We start from the raw sequence: 17,168 nt of genomic DNA, 5'->3' as shown, positions 1-17,168 counted from the left end.
TATGAAGCTTGTATCATGCCTAGGCTTAGAGTCCCTTATGAATATCGATGGTCTAGTAGAGAATTAATGCACATGGATAATTTTTTTGTTAATCCTTCATATGATTACTTAATAAATATATTTATTTAGTTTAAATGATTAAATCAATACATACCTCTTGACCCATTGATGAGACGTAAAATGGGGTCGAGGAATCTATACTAGGGCATCAACGCTCTTACCCTAAATTTTAAACAATGTCAAGACATGCTAATTAATTAATTATTCACTCTATATATGAAATGTGATCTTATTATAACTGTAATTTACCTATGTGTCAATGCCAAATGTCTCAGTCAAGAACTCATTTATGACTACCCATCATCCATCATGGCTCCAACATGATTGCCAAATGTGCATAAGGATCCACATGATGTGCATATGTAGTTGTGATGTAAAGAAGTCTCCTCCTAAACTAATGAACTAGTGCAATGAATGAGTATTTGTGTCAAAGCATTGATGGATCATAGAGTATTGGTCTCTTCATTTTCCTTCACAACTTAAGGAATAATGACATGCTCACCTTGTAACTTGACAATAGGTTCCCTAACTACATTGGGGTCATGACGTACCCCCAAAAACTCAAATGATGACCCCCCACCTCTACCTTAAGAATATAACATGTCAAAATAATTGGAGATCTCCCCAAGGACAAATTCACAATACAATTTCTTTAAGAAATACAATGGAACCTCATGATTATTGTAGGGAGGGGCATCAAAGACCATCCACCATCTATCCCAAAAGTTATTTATAATATCATTATGTATGTACCAGTGGATGGGGAACCTTTTAGTTATATCTTTAACAATGTCTTGTTCTCTAGGATTTTTAAACAATGCACATATGCTACCTTCCACTATATCCTTTTTTCGTACATCTTTATAGGATAATTTATTTGCATAATATCTTCTTTTTTCTTATCTCTTAACATACCAAATGTCCAACTAACCATTAATAGAAGCTTCATGGATCATAATGGACTCAAGGGAGGATTCCAATTGTGCCCTCATAGGATTAGTTCTAGTGCAAGCTTTCAATCTATCAATGATTTCTTCTGGTTCATTTTTCCCTCTTTTTATTTCATTTATTATATTATCTTGGGAGCCAAGAGGAGGCCTCTCAATTGGTGTTGGTTGTCTTTTGGAGGGTATTCATTTTGATTTTGTTGATCAGATTGGGGATTTGGTGGTTGATTATTCACATTTCCTAATAAGAAACCAATTTTATTTAAAAAAAAATAAACAAATTTGAAGTAAAACTGCAAAAAAATTCAAAACAATGCAAAAACATACAAAAAAATGCAAAAAAAAGAGTAGAAAACATAATTGATAGTCTCGATCTTGATCTCTAGTGATGAGGAGACATTTTGAGGAGGATAGTGAGAAAATTATTCAACTTCTACAAACCGCATGTGCACTATTGATAGGAAAGAAGGTACTAGCAAAAAGAAAAAGGAGAAAATTGAATGAGCCATGGGGTTGTAACCCATATATAGAATTTTTAAAAAGTGGGCATGTGCTATAGTGCGCACATGCTTTGGCTTGGGCTCCACAAGCCTACGCATGTGTGCACTATAGCATGCTCATGCTTTTAGAAATTTTAAAATTTTAGTTGTGTGTCATCTTTTTGGCACCACAACTTGGTACATTCACCCACATTTAAAACTAATCTTTCTTTTTTCATTCTCTTAGCTATACATGCCATCTAAAAGATAATTTACCAATTTTAATAATTAAAAAAATAACATTTAAATTATTATTCAATTTAAAAATAATAATAATAATATGCATTAACTTAATTGAGTTTAACTAATTTTATGAATTTAAATAATTTGAATTTTCCAAATAGACAAATCACTTTTATGGTACTAAGGTTGAACAATTTTACTATTCTTATCCTTTTCCCTTATAAAAGTGTGATGTAGGTTCATAATTCTACCTTAGAGGAAAAGTGAATATCCCAAATCATGGGCTAAGGTAGGAAATATTGACATATTTACATTTTTCTTGTAGCTATAACCATGATTTAATTAGCTCCAACTATATTCTCAAGTTGTATAAAACTATTCCTCGCTATATCGATGACATATTGTAGGTTGATCTTATTTCTTGTCTCCGTCAATTCACTATTCTATTTTCTTATTATTCTTCCATGTGTACAAGGGTTTTAAGAGAAATTATAAGAGACAAAACCATTTCTCATGCTGCAAAATGATCTTAGTGATTGACTTGTAATCTTCTAATTGCTTCACCATATTATTTTTTCACCATCAATATATTTTGGGATGTCCAAATCTAGATTAAAACATATTGTAATATCTAAAATAATTTTAAAATTTTGTAGGAGTACTCATTGAATAATATATTCCTAAATTCATTTCTAAAATGATAATTTATAATGAAATAATTGATCTAGCATGTCTATAGTCATCCTTCTTAAAAATTAAAACTAAATAAAACCTAAAATAATATAATAAAATAACATCATCTCAAATAAGAAAACAAATCACTCAAATGATATTTCAAAAAGGGATTCTTGCATTATTCAACATGATCCTTTAAGGTCTGTTCAAGAACAACCCTTTGAATGATGCAACATAAAACCATTTGTAAATTAACACTCACAAACTTATATGCTAAACAATAAGTCATCTAAACCAGTTTTGTTTTTAGTAGATAGAAGTAATGTACATAACCTAATATATATTTTAATAGAAAATATGTTTTGTTTTGTTTTATTATTTTAAAATGTATAATTAAATACACATTCATAACCAATTAATAAAATATAACTTTGTATATAGCTATGTAACGTCAACTTTGTAATACATGTTTGGTTAATATTTAATAATAGCATGAATTAGGATAACTAAGATGTATTAGGGAAATTTATTCATCATACTTTCATTACATAGGCTTTGGTACTTATAATTAAAATTACAATTTGTATTGATGTATTTTAAATTATAAGATAGTCTTTGAAATTATGTAGACTTTTTTGGATTAGACTTAAAGTTCTTCATTCATTTTTTTATTTGAGCATGAGAAGATAATGGGGTTGACTTGAGCTTTTGGGTAGTTCCCTATGATCTCTGGTTTGGTTCTTCTTTCAGACTTAAGAAGTCAAATGACATATAGGTGGATGATCTCAATTGCAAGGAGATTAGTCTCACCTAATTAGACTACACAAACACAAGATAAAAGTTTTGGGTTGTTGGGCTAGGTCATCGGCATACCTCACTTGTAGAAAAAAATGGATTTGCTTCAAATATATTATTATTTTAGTTAATATCTTACATATTTTTAGGTATGATGGATAAATGAGATTATAGTTTTAAATTTAAAAACTTCATTTATTAAGATTTGAAGGGTCCTATCATATAATATGATCTATACATATAAGTTCTTGTAACATAAATCTTGTGAATGATGGTTATTAAAGATTGTGCAATAGATAAATAGATTACCATAAATTAATCACACATTTCAATTAGAGGAATTAGCAAATATGTGTCACTTCCACAAGTGGATAAAAGTAAATAAGATATAGTGGCTATTAGTAATGGCTAGAGCTATGAACAAGTATTTCTATGAAGTAGAAAAGTAAATGCATGTGATTATTTTACACCTGATCGTACAATGTTTACCAATTTTTTTTTGAATGTGAAAGGTAAGAGGATTTATAAAATTTATTTTCGGCCATGCAATAAAAGCAGTATATTGCATTTTTAAGTTTTAGGTCCAATTGTGTCCATATGTAGAATTTAGTTTATTATGCAAAGTATATTACATTTATAGGTGTATTCTAATGTGCAATCCACAATGCACATTATTATTGTTCATTATGTAAAATAAATAAGAGAAAAATTAGGTAGAAAAATTATAATATATAGATGATTCAGCTCAACTAATGATTTCAATAACTTGCATATTTCAATCATAGTCATTCACCTTTTTCAAAAATGTAATGGCTACAATTGAATCTTGAAGACCTATAAAAATTAAATAGAGAGATTAAAATCCTTACTACTACACTTTATTTGTCCAATATTATGTTATAATCAATAAAATAATCAGTTTGAATGACCTCATCTTGCATAATACTACAAGTATTCAATATTCAATATTCAATTTTAAAGATATTTTATTTTTCAGTGACTATCATTGCATCTTTAATTATCTATTATTAAATTAATTTTCAATTAAAAAATTATATAAAACTTAAAACATACATGTTCTACTAGTTTGAATAATAGTACCCAATAATCTCTTTTTATGCAGAGAAAGAATAGATGGCTTGTAAGATACCACTTGTAACAAAACATAATATAATAGAGAACTCAATAATTATAAGCAAATACCATTGATTTGAATCTACACTTGAAGACCAAACCAAATGATTTGCTAACAAGTCATTTTTAAGAATATTTGACATACCCGTTAGAGTAAGATGTGAGATGCTTATAAGAATGACCATAAGAAACTCATTTTATTAAAAACTCAGATTTCAAGGACACTGTACCGTACTAGCAATACGAAAACACATGTAAGGTTATAACCTAGAGACAGATACACACGAATTGAGTCAAAACCAAGCAAATTGCAGCCTACTAACGAGCTGATTACGCGATACTCCTCAGGTTTGGTCGCATACAAATTTAAATAAACCATGAAACATGCTTATTGTTTGCTTTAGAAATAATAAAATAACACGGGGAGGCAATTGGAATCTTGGGAATTAATTCGAACCCTAAAATGTTGCACCGATTGATTACAGTACAACTCATACCCATGAGCTCAAGATGATGGAGTTTTACATAATGCCGGATGCATCACAGACAAACGAGGATTCCTTATTTTTGTCATTTAGTTTTATCCGCTCTTTCCACGAAAGTTCATGTGATTGCTGCAATCTCCTGATTTTGGATTTATGGGCTCTAAAACAGCTGCATTATGGACTTTTATGTGTTTTGGTTATGTACTATATTTGTCAATTGATGAATCATTTTGGAATAATGAGCTCTAAAACAGTTGCAGCAAGAACTTTTATGTGTTTTGGTTATGTAATATATATGTCATCTGATAAATAATCTTTATTGTGTTTCCAGTTTTGGTTTTATAATACAAATACAATTTCTTTATTAAAGATGTTTACAAAAGAAGAATTTATTAAAAGCTTATAACCTAGGCATTCCAAATATAACCTCAAATTAAATCCTTTACTAATAAGTGTTTTAAAATAAAATTTCAATAGAAATTAGTCGCAGCAAGATGTTTTATGTAATAGGCACACCCATATGATTAAAACATAGAATCAAATATATCCAATAAGAACTTTAAAGGATTTTGCTCCATTAACAAAATTAATTATTATTTGGTGAAGTTAATTATTATCATTTGGTTAAAATTAAGTAGTCTAGAATCCAAACCCTCCTAGATGAGAGGCTCACATCTCATCCTTGTGTTGTACGCTCTTGTCTGATTTCTTTTGCACCATATTTAACAATAGACACCAAAAAATAATACTAGATTAAGTAAAGTCACACATTTATAAATTCAAGCTTACATGAAAAAAGTGGCCTTATATAAGGAACTTAAATTCTAAATACTTTTTCTAATATTAGAAAGATGAAGCTATATATATATATAATACCAGACCTTAATATTTTCTTTTAGAATCCATTAGACATAAATTTGGTTTTAAAAGGGCTAAGAAAAATCTTCAATAAGTAGATTGTTAAGGGATTTGTATCGAACTAATATAAATATTACATTATATACTATATATGTCAAAATAAAAAATTAACTCAAATTTAAATTCATCTAAATTAGTGTTCATTAAATTTATAAATACCTGAGATGCTTTCCAAAACAAGTGTTTGTGATATTTTAGAGGTGATGCATTGGGATTCCCCAAAGAGACTACTAATACGAGTACAACTCTAGGCTCAAGTGTGCTTAGCTGCACACTTTCCTCCAAGGTGAAACCCACTTTGCCTACATCCTTATTTGAAAATCCTTTAACATGTCCTAACTTATGAATCATTCATTAGAGAGCCCCTTTATATCACATTTTGATGTAGGAGATATTTTACACAACAAGTAAAATTATGTTATTGCTATCATTATTCAACTATGTAATTTTTTCAATCAAACTCATTGACCAAATTCTTGTGAGTAATGGTACACAAGAACCCATCTTTCATGAGCATGAATGAAAGATTTAGTACTTATTAAAACTAGGTAACACTGACAAAGGTGAAGGATAGGGAATTTCAAGTGGTCAACTATCTAGATAATACACAATCTCATGTGCACTTAACCATACAAATTCTTCCAATGTTAAGCCCACTTTTCTTTCAAACCCATGCATGAAACATTCAATAGTTATTATGCCTTATAAAATACTAACTAGAATTCTCCCTCTACTCATCAATTGATAAACAACAGATATATTTTGAAGCAAGAAAATTTGTGATATTCCTAACAGATTGATGTAGTAAAAGGCATGGGAATCCCTAAAGGATATGTCCAAGCTCACAAAAAATAATCACACAATGGAATATAAAAAATAACATAGAGATTTAGATCCAAATAATGCCAAATATCATAATAGAACCATAAGATTTACATCCAACATGCCCAACTGTAGGGCCTTCTAGGTTATAGGAAAATACATAAGCAATTACAATAGTAACTACACAAGACCTCACAAGATTAAAACTATAGCTAGCCTAGACTCCAATCCAGTAGAAACCTTTAGAAGAATCTAAATTTTTTCTTCAAATTCACCAAGAAATCTTCTTGTCCTCCCAAGTCCACACTCAGCTACTAGCTTTGCTCAACTTTGCTCCTCTTAGCTACTCCATCTTCTCCATGCTGAATGATAATGACTCTAGACTTCACAAGACCATCTACTTATACAAAAAAAGCCACATATTTTCCTAATAGGTCATATTAAATAAGCACTCAGTTTAAATACACATTTAAGCCACAAGTGAGCTTGCAAAAAACATTAAATACATGAAATAACTAAACACTTAGGACAAGCCCAAGTCTACAACCATAACTAACTCGAATGGAAAAATGAAAGTATGTGTCCTTAGGAATAGGTCCATGTTCCATCCAACTATCCAAATTCAAGAGTGCACACATCAACTCCCTCCGATCAAAGGTCATGAAAATAATCTTCAAAGTCTACTAGTAAATCAAAAACACACAATAAGTAGTTGCCAAAATGGCTCTAACTCCAAGATGATGACTCCAAACTCTATGCACACTTAGGAAAAGGTTCTGCAATATGTCCCAAACATATCCCCAATCCCATGAACCATAACTCCATAAATCCAAGCTCGAAGCCCCTGAATACATGAAAGGCTACCCAAGATGCTCTTGCATCACATGTCAAACTATGTAGTTTTCTTGAGTCAATCTTACTGACTTACATTTCACAAGAAAATGGTTAACAAGAAATAGTCACTTCTAAGAATGAATTGAATACTTAACACTTATTGCATCCTAATTATACTCACATAGGTGAAGCATTATGACTTCCTAGGGGGTTACCCATTCCAGTACTAGTCTAGCTCAAGCAAGCTTAACCATGGATTTTCCTCCTAGGTTAAGACGACTTTTTTTGTAGTTCCATATGCCAAATTTTAAGTAGTAAAACCCATTCATTAGAAAGCCCATTAACTGCATCAATTGAAAAGTAGGATAAATTTTTTACAACAATTCAAAATATGATGTTGAGCTATCAAGATTCAACTATATAATTATTTTGAGTCAAACTCATTGACCCAATTCTCATGAGTCATGCTTTAAGAGGACCTATCTCTCATGATATTGAAAGAAACACTTATTAATCATTACATCTAGGTGATGCTCATAGATGTGAAGCTTTTAGACTTCCTAGAAGGTCATCCATCCTTGTATTACTCTAGCTCAAGCTTGCTTAACCATGAAGTTTCCTCCAAGCTTAATCCTACTTTTCTTACAACTTTCTTTGGAAAACCATCACATAATTATTTTTCCAACAAAGAAATCAATAGAAATCTCCTTAAGCTAATCAGTTTATAGGTAGGAGATATTCTCCAAAATAATCAAATTGTGATAATAGCATCAAGATTTAATTTTGTAGTCTATTTGAGTTAAATCAATTGACTTGACTTCATGACTAGTGGTTCACAAGAACACATCTCTCATGAGATTGAATGTAATAATTATCACTTATTACATCTATGTAGTTCTCATAGAGGTGAAGCATTAGGACTTCTTAGGGAGTTACTCATCATATAGCTACTCCATCTCAAGTTTGCTTAACAATGAAGTTTCCTTCCAAGCTTAAGACCACTTTTCTTACAACTCAATTTGCAAAACCATTAGAAAGTTTTGTGTATAAGACACAACGCTTTACTAAGATTGTGCAAATAGGGTTGGAAGTAAAGTGAGATGAACCATAGAGAAAAGTACTTGGTTAGGTGTTCTTGAGTTGTAGTAGTACAAGAATACATGAACTTGTAAGAAGACCTGATACTTAACCTCTATTGAACTCACCTAGATGAAATGAGAATACAAGAAAAAGATTTGAAATTAACATTTGAGTTATAATTAGTTTCAGTTTGGATCTATGGGTTGGTGCTTCTGTTTAGTTAATGTTTTTTTGGCCCTTTGGTGTGTTATGTTCTCGGGTAAGGTTTCCTAACATTATTTTTCAATTAGATAGTATGATGGTTATAAGAGGAACTTTCATTGTAAATGATCAATGATCTTTCTGTGCTAATTCAGTTAAGAATATTTGCATTCGTCTACATAAAAGATATTAAAAGATTTGATAAAACTTATTTACAATGTCAATGAAGTAAGAAACATCAAGATGTAATATATATATTGTACTCTACTATGACATCAAGACTTATATAGAACAAAATATATCTTCGAAAAGTTCTATCCCAATAGAATTAAGAAAATGACACAAAACTGAACATCAAAATTGCATGTAAATACAGTTCCACACAGAAAGAAAATAGAACAAAAATATTATAATTAAAACTTGTAAGATGCATATATTTACAACATGCTAAGTTAGAATCCAAGCCATTCATATAAATCCTTTTCTAAAAACAAACTAGGTTAATCCATTTAAATGTGGTGTCGTGGAAGAAAGTACATCACAGAGTACCTCTGTATTAATATGTAAAACTATTGGCGGAGAACGTTCTAATTAATTTTATTGCTCAGCTAAATATTTGTATTGTCATAAGGTAGAGGCAATTGGAATCCTTGAATTAATGAAAATCCTAGTTTGCTTGATCGATCGACAACAGTGCAGCTCATACACAGCTCAATATGTTGTAATTTTACAGACAATGTCTGATACGCCGCAAACAAATCAGCGTTTAGAACGTCACATAAGAAATGTTGGTCTCTACTGATAATATACATGATGTGTGCATTATTATCACTTTGATCAGAAACATTACTACAACATAATCTGTTCGCTTAGTGTAATCTATTTACCGACAAACATAACTGTAATATCAAATGTTTTCCCAGAGATTTAAATAGGTTGCCCACGCGACAAATAATAAGGGCAAACTGTCTTCCTCAGAATAGCGGAATCTTTTGCATGTGATGACTGTTCCCTTTGAATGAAACAAATTTGATTTCTTTATTAAAGTTTCTTTCAACACACAGACTTTATGGATTGTTTGGAGTTATATATATATTAGTCTACCGATTCCATTCCTAGAGTGCTAAGCCTGAAAGTGATTTCATTATCTAGAGAGGTTGATCAGTAGGTTTTTTTTCAACTTTTGATAATGGGAATCTGCGTTTCTGTTGATTGTAATGATGTCTATGAACCCACTGCCAACGTTATTTTGATGGATGGGGGAATTCAGAAATTCTCAGATCCAGTTAAGGTTGAAGAGATATTGAAAAATAATCCTGGTCATTTTGTTTGCAGCTCTGATGGTCTTTACATTGGTAAATTTATATCAGAGCTTCTTCCTCAGCAAGAGTTGCAGCTGGGACAGTTGTATTTTGTTCTTCCTCGGAAGAAATTAGAGTTTGTTTTGTGTGAGAAGGACATGGCTTCTCTTCTTTTCAAGGCGAACAATGCAGCATCACAAATTAGGTCTTCCAAAAATGGAGGAAGGGTGCATCCACTGTTTAACATGGATCCTTATGATTCTGCTGAAGAGGAGGAATGTTCATCACCATCTTCATCATCCTCATCTTCTCTGTACTGTTGTGTTAAAGGGACCCGATCAGGTAGAAAACAGTGGAAATCAAAGCTTGAAACCATTGCGGAAGGTGCCTGAGCTGGAAGATTTGTGAAAAAAATTATATAACAATGTAATGTACAATGGATACAAATATAATCAGTATTTAATCAGAGAATATAATCATAGGCAATCAAATGTCCAATAGAACTCATTCCGATCATGTGTTTCCTTCTGCTTATGTTGTGAATAATTTTCCTCTTAATATTTTTTTTTGTTTTGGGGCAGTCTCAATCCAAATTTAGTAATGGCCATAAGTAGTACTAGGGATCATAGAGGAAAGTAAACAAATAAATGTGTCTTTGCTTGCATTTAAATCAGTACGGAACCTTCATAAAAATCTAATTTTACAGCCGTCTCGACCGGGCAATGGAATAAGAAAAATATCAAATCGCATCAAATCGTCTGGTACTGAAATAAATAAAAATAAATAACACTTTTACTGGCTCAAGCGCCCAAAGACGCATTCTTATCCTTTTACATCCCACACTTACGGCGACATGTGGGTCAAAGATTCAAACTCATCCTACAAAAATTTGGGCTGCCTAAAACATGGCACGCTGAGGTTTGACTAGCCGTTGCCCCGTTTACAAATGTCTTTCGATTCTTCTTTATAATATATGTTTCCCCTACTTCTCAAGGCAGTCATCTGTGAGACTTTCAAATAATAGCTTTGAGACGGCTTGCTGTATTTGCCTGAAATTATTTCATTTATAGAATTAAAAAAACCGTTTTAGTTCTAGTTTAGAGCTATCCTTGTCACATGTGATTCCTTAATAAACTAATAATTCAAATTAATTAATAGAAATGAATAATCTAGACTACCATTTCTTATTTGTATAGTAATTTAGTGGTCTATAGTGATATTGCTATCAAGATTTAATTGTGTAATTTTTGAATCAAACTAATTGTCTCATATTTCATGAGTAGTAATTCACAAGAATCTGTTTCTCATGTGAATAAATGGAACACTTAGTACTCATTAGATCTAGGCGATGTTCACATAGGTCAAGCATCAAGACTTCTTGGGAGGCCACCCACCCCAGTACTACTCCATCTTGAGCATGCTTAACTACGAAGTTTCTTCCATCGTTAAACCCACTCTACTTTCAAACCCATTTGCAAAACCTTCACAAAGTGTTCCATTTATTCTAATGAGAGATGGATTCTCGTGAATTGCTACTCATGAAACATGGGTCAATGAGTTTGAATAAAAAACTACACATTCTATAGATCACAATTTGACTACTTCTAGAAAATATCTCCCACTAATCAATTTAGTGGAGAGTTCAATAGGAGATTTGTTTCATGCAAATTATTATTATTTTTTAAATCATCAAACCTTCTATTATAGTTTTCTTTTTCTAGTTATGGGAAATAGTAAAGTTTTTATATTCTTCTAATTTTTTGTTCAAAATATCCAAATGACCTTAAAATAAATAAAAAAGTTCAAAGTTAACTTGTTTCTCCTCCGGTCTTATCCTATAATTAGAAATAGAAAGTTCTCTTATTTTTCCTTTTTCAAACACAAATTCATTCATTTTTTTTCCATTTTCAAATAAAAATTTGTCAATTGAATTTTTGACTAAGGTTTGTTTCCTATATGGACTTTGAGTTGGTCATGTTTATGATTTGATTCAAGTTCTCATGTCAACTTTGTATAATACAAGGAGGCTTTCAAGACTTTATAAAAAATGAGGTTTGATTTTACAATGCACTTGATGATAAATGAGGTATTTTTCTTTTGTCAAGGTTTGATCTATTTATTTGAGGCTTCAATTTGGATGCTTATGCATTTGATCAGTCCCTAAAATTGACTCTGGAAAATCTCTAGGGTTTGCATTGAAAAAAAAAATTCTCCATTTGAGTGACATTGAAAAGGTCTTAATGTTGATATCTAGGAATAACTTCTTTAATGGTTTCATGTAGTTAGCTACAACATCAATTTGAATGTGTTTGATGACTTCTTAGATCTTTGATCTACTTTTTGAAGAATTTAAGAGTTTATTTTGTTGTTCAATTACTATGACTACGGATAGAATTTTTCATTTGAAAATTGAAAAATTTATTCATAGGTTTTGTATATGGTTTCATGATGAGTGGAACCATTTGACTAGAGTGTAAGTGTTTTTCATTTGTTGGATTGGAGTCAAAGAAAGGTAACAAACTATGGATATAAAATAATTGAAAATTCAGTAGCTTCTCCTTTTTTTATGTATGCTTTTTCCATTTGATTTTTCTTAATTAGATTTTTGTTTTCACACACCAATATGTATTTTGACTAATTTTTGGCTTCGTTTGATTAGTGTAATAGGTGGAATGTTAGAATCTCAAGGGAAACAAAGTTGGATGGCTTCCTACTTTTACGATTTATTCTTATAGAGGAGCTTGTATTTCTTTTCCTTCATTTTTGCTTTGGTTGGTTTGGTAGTCTCATAATATCTTCAAAATTTTAAAATTTGAAGGATGAATAAAGATGTTTTCTTATGCAAGATTGAATTAGAAAAAACATAATGGATGATTTAAATTTTAGTTTAAAAAACTTGAAATTTATAAACGAAGGAATAAGAATAAAAATATTATGAATTACATCCATCAAATAATAATAATATTGAACTAATTAAGACTAATATTGTATAAAATGTATAAATTTCATGAAATTTAAAACTTTAATTGATTCATCATTGTGTACAAAATAAATTAACTACTAATAGTAATCAAGTAAATATTATCCACCTGGATTTCCTGGTATTCCTCCATCAACTTACAAATTTCCTCAATTATCACCTTGATTGCCCAACTACTTTGACTATCCCCTTTAACAACATTAATAATTAACGTCAAATCCCCTTCAACCATCAGCCTATTAATTCCACATTTCCTCACAAATCTCAATCCCCATAGAAGAGCCAAGGCTTTAGCTTCATTATTTGAGCCACCTCCATAGTTTCTAGAATAAGCCATAACCATTTTCCCTATAGAATTGCGTAAAACACCCCAACAATAGTACTTCCCATCATGGCTGAGCCATCAAAATTAAGCTTAAATCATGTCTCATGGGGCAGGTTCCATGCTATACTCTTCTTAGAAAAAGCTTTGGAGTTATCAAATTGTGCCACCATTTGGCCCACTTCCCAGGTTGAAGCCCTTTGCATATCAAGTCTACCTGGGGAGTTTGGGGGGGCGGTGGGGGTGTTTCCACTGCCAGATTCCACTACATTCCTTTAGGAGTCTGAAAACCTTCTAAGCCACCCCCAAACTGGTAGTAGCTTTATCCCTAAATATCCTATTATTCCCTTCCTTCCAGATTTCCCATGAAAGATAAGGAGGAATTATTAACCATAACTTATTAAGGTATGGGTGGGAAGATGGGCCATTCTAGTGAACAAATTTTTGTAGACCTTAGCACACCACTACATTCCCCATAAGATAGGTACCTCTCTCCATATCTTTGATGCAAAAGGGTAGTGAATAAGAAGGTGTGGTATAGATTCTGTGTTTGGAAGACAAAGGACATAACAGTTTGCATGTTGACATTTTCTCATTTGGAGATTCTCTATAGTAAGGATAGACCCATGTAAATCCATCCACTAGAAAAAAGAATATTTGGAAGGAGCCACGGGTGGCAGACCTTTCTCCAATCTCCATGGGCCACCCCACCCCAAGGCAACAAAGATAAGTTGACTTCACCATGAAGTCCCATGAGGGAGTAAGCTTCCAAACCAAGGAGTCCTCAACTGGGATGAGGGGGAATCCTATAATTGTACAACTAGTTTTGAAGTTCCAGAGCAATACCCATCCCCACAAGAACCTGGTGCTAGATCCTAATCCATTGGTGATTTGGGCTAATATAGTTTTTGGTCAAGGATCTATTAGCTCTAGTGCATATCTCACACAAAGGAAGGAACTTATTGTGCTTGAGTGGGTAATCTTGGAGCCATTAGTCTTCTCAAAAATAAATGGTGTCACCATTCCCAACAATCCAATGGCAACCCATCTTTAGAATTTTCTGGGTGTGCATCACATTTTTCCAAAATTTAGAGCATTGGGGGAGAGCCTGGGTCCATAGGGCATGATGAAATGATTCTCCTCCAAGGTACTTGGCCCTCACAATGTTGCACCAGTTACCCATCGAATTCATCAACCCCCAACCAACTTTGGTTAGAAGGGCCTTATTCATATGTCCAATCCTTCTTATATTTAAACCTTTAGGGTCCTTAAGACAACAGACTTTTTCCTAGCCAACCAAACTCATCCTAGTTTTTTCTTTAGTGCTAGACCATAAGAAGTTCCTCTATATTTTTTAAGGATATATTTGAATTTTCTAGGGGGCTTAAAAGTGGAAAGGAAGTAAATCGAGATACCCTATAGAGAAGTAGAGAGAAGTTGAATTATTTCGATGTTGCTTAGAATCTTTCCTTTTCAACCTGCCAATTTTCATTGGAAGCATTCAACATGACCATTAAAAAACTAATTTGATACTTGTTTAATTATGAGTAGGAGCCCAAGATAAGTGTCCAGGAGAAATGCCTCCTGACATTCCAGAATTTGAGTAACCTTACCTCTTAGGCTGGCAATAGTGTTGAAGAAATTCAGTTTTCTTTTCTAATAATTAATGCATTGGCCAGAGACCTTCACATACCAATTTAGGATAGCTTTCCACTCCCTAGGTTCATGGATAGAGGAGATTCCATATAAGAAGGTGCCATCCACAAATTGCTAAATAGTTTCTAGAGGACTATGTAAGGATGCTAGTTTAACACCTTTTAACTTGCCAGCATTGTTCATGGAAACCAAATTTCTACTAGGGACCTCTACCTCTAGCATAATAATAAAAGGATAGGGGGATAGGGGGTCACCTTAGCACAACCCTTAAGACAAACAAAAAAATCCTCTAGGAGTTCTATTAACAAGCACCAAAAGGGTGATAGTATTAACCACATTTTTGATAATTTTGATAACATTTTAATTAAAACCAAGTTTAGAGAAAATAGAAATCATAAATTCCCTCCTAACCTTATCATAGGCTTTGGAAATATCTAGTTTAAGTGCCATACCTAGGTTCTTACTCCTATCCATAGAGTGGATAACCTCATGTTTAGCAACATTGACAACATATGAAATTTGCCTCCTAGGGAAAAAACCATTGTAGTAGGGACCTATAAACTTATCAAGGACGGGATTGATTTGGTTTACCATAAACTTGGAAAGGATTTTATAAATTGTGTTGCACATACTAATAGGGGTAAAGTCTTCTAGACAACTAGGGTTACTAGTCTTAGGGACAAGAACAATGAAGGTCTGGTTGAGTTCCTTGAATAAATTGCCCATTCTAATGAAGTCTTTAGTGGCATGGATCAAATCATACTTGACAATATCCAAGAATTCCTAAATTTTTTTTTGGGGAAAACCATCAAGACTAGGGGCTTTTTGTTAATTGATTTTCTAACTTCCTCCTGCTTGACCTTAGCAGTCATGTCCTCATTCATTTGGTTATTCACAATTAGGTAAAAAGATCTTGAAATATCATTTTCCAAGTTACTGTTGACATGCTCAACAGGGGGGTTATAGAGCTCCTTGAAATAGAAATTGACTTTACCTTCTATCTCCTCCATATCATTAATATCCTATCTATTATCATCCACCAACATGTTTACAGTGTTATGTGTTTTTCTTTCTTCTTGACGTTGATCGATGGAAAAAGACTATATTTTAGTCACCCTCCTCCAACCATTGAACTCTTAATCTCTGTTTCTAGAAAAGTTCCTCTTGATTTAGGAGTGTCTTCCATAAGTTTTGACACTCCCTCTCCTCCTAATGTTGTTCAACATTAGTATTTCCTTGAATAAGTTAGTTTTGGAGAAATTCCAACTTCTTCTTTGTTAATTTCTTCTCTTTGGAAATGTTCCCAAAGGAGGATTTTCTCCATCCCCACACTTCTTTTCAGATTGTCTCAAGTTTTTTAGTGATATGGAACATAGTGGTTCCCTTAAATGGATCCTTCCACTACTATGCAATACAATCTCTAAACTCAATGTGTGAGTGCCAAATGATTTGATACCTAAAAGGCCTCCATCTAGTAGGTTGATTCTCCAACCATTAGAACACTAGCATAAAGTGATTCAAAATGGTCCTTGACTCTACCTTTAAGAAAGAATGTTGAAGGATGTCCCAACTAGAAGAAATGAGAGCCCTATAAAGTCTAACCTAAATCAATTTTTTCCCCAATCTATTATTAGACCAAGTGAACACAAGACCCTGAAGATCAATATCAATCTAGTCGTTCCTTCCAAGAAAGCCCTCCAAATCTTGAATACTATCAGAAAAGGCTTCCAAACTCCCCAATTTCTCTGACGAATATAGAAGGGTGTTATAATCCCCCATACACAAAATTATTTCTTGTCTCACTGCCTCAACCACTATAATATCCTCATCCTAGACATCTAGTTTACTATTTCTAGTGTTGGGGGCATAGAAGATGAAATTTCAACTATTAGCTTGGGAGGTGAAAATCGTGACCACAAAATGGGGATTAATAGAAGTGACCATTCTCACCACCTTGTATGGGTTCCACATCATGGAAATGCCACCAGAGGTGCCATTAGCCTCACTGTAAGCAAATTTAGCCCCTAGCCAAATGTAATTAACAACTCTAGAAAAAACCTGCTCAGTCATTTTAGCTTCCTACAAAAGACTAAAGTCAAACTTAAGCTTTTTGATCCTTTGTTTTATTTCATACTATTTCCTGAGGCTATTCAACCCTCTGACATTCCAAGATATGAGCTTCATCTTTTATGATATTGGGTTTCCTTTAGGCTTTTTTGCTTCCTCTGTGCTATAT

At 32.5% G+C, this 17,168-nt stretch overlaps 1 protein-coding gene across 1 annotated transcript; it reads left to right on the top strand.

Moving 5' to 3' along the window:
- The first annotated feature begins 9,862 nt into the window (after window positions 1-9,862).
- Window positions 9,863-10,366, top strand: LOC149539289 (uncharacterized). Its single transcript, XM_089802535.1, has one exon. The coding sequence runs from the start codon at window positions 9,863-9,865 to the stop codon at window positions 10,364-10,366; it is 504 nt and encodes a 167-aa protein (XP_089658661.1).
- The last annotated feature ends 6,802 nt before the right edge of the window (window positions 10,367-17,168 follow it).

Source organism: Cupressus sempervirens, chromosome 9 (genome assembly GCF_028749045.1).
Source record: "Cupressus sempervirens isolate cs-2001-9-10 chromosome 9, ASM2874904v1, whole genome shotgun sequence".
In the NCBI taxonomy this organism is placed as follows: Eukaryota; Viridiplantae; Streptophyta; class Pinopsida; order Cupressales; family Cupressaceae; genus Cupressus; species Cupressus sempervirens.
Note: the sequence above shows the minus strand (reverse complement) of the source record. Positions and strands in the feature narration are given on the sequence as shown.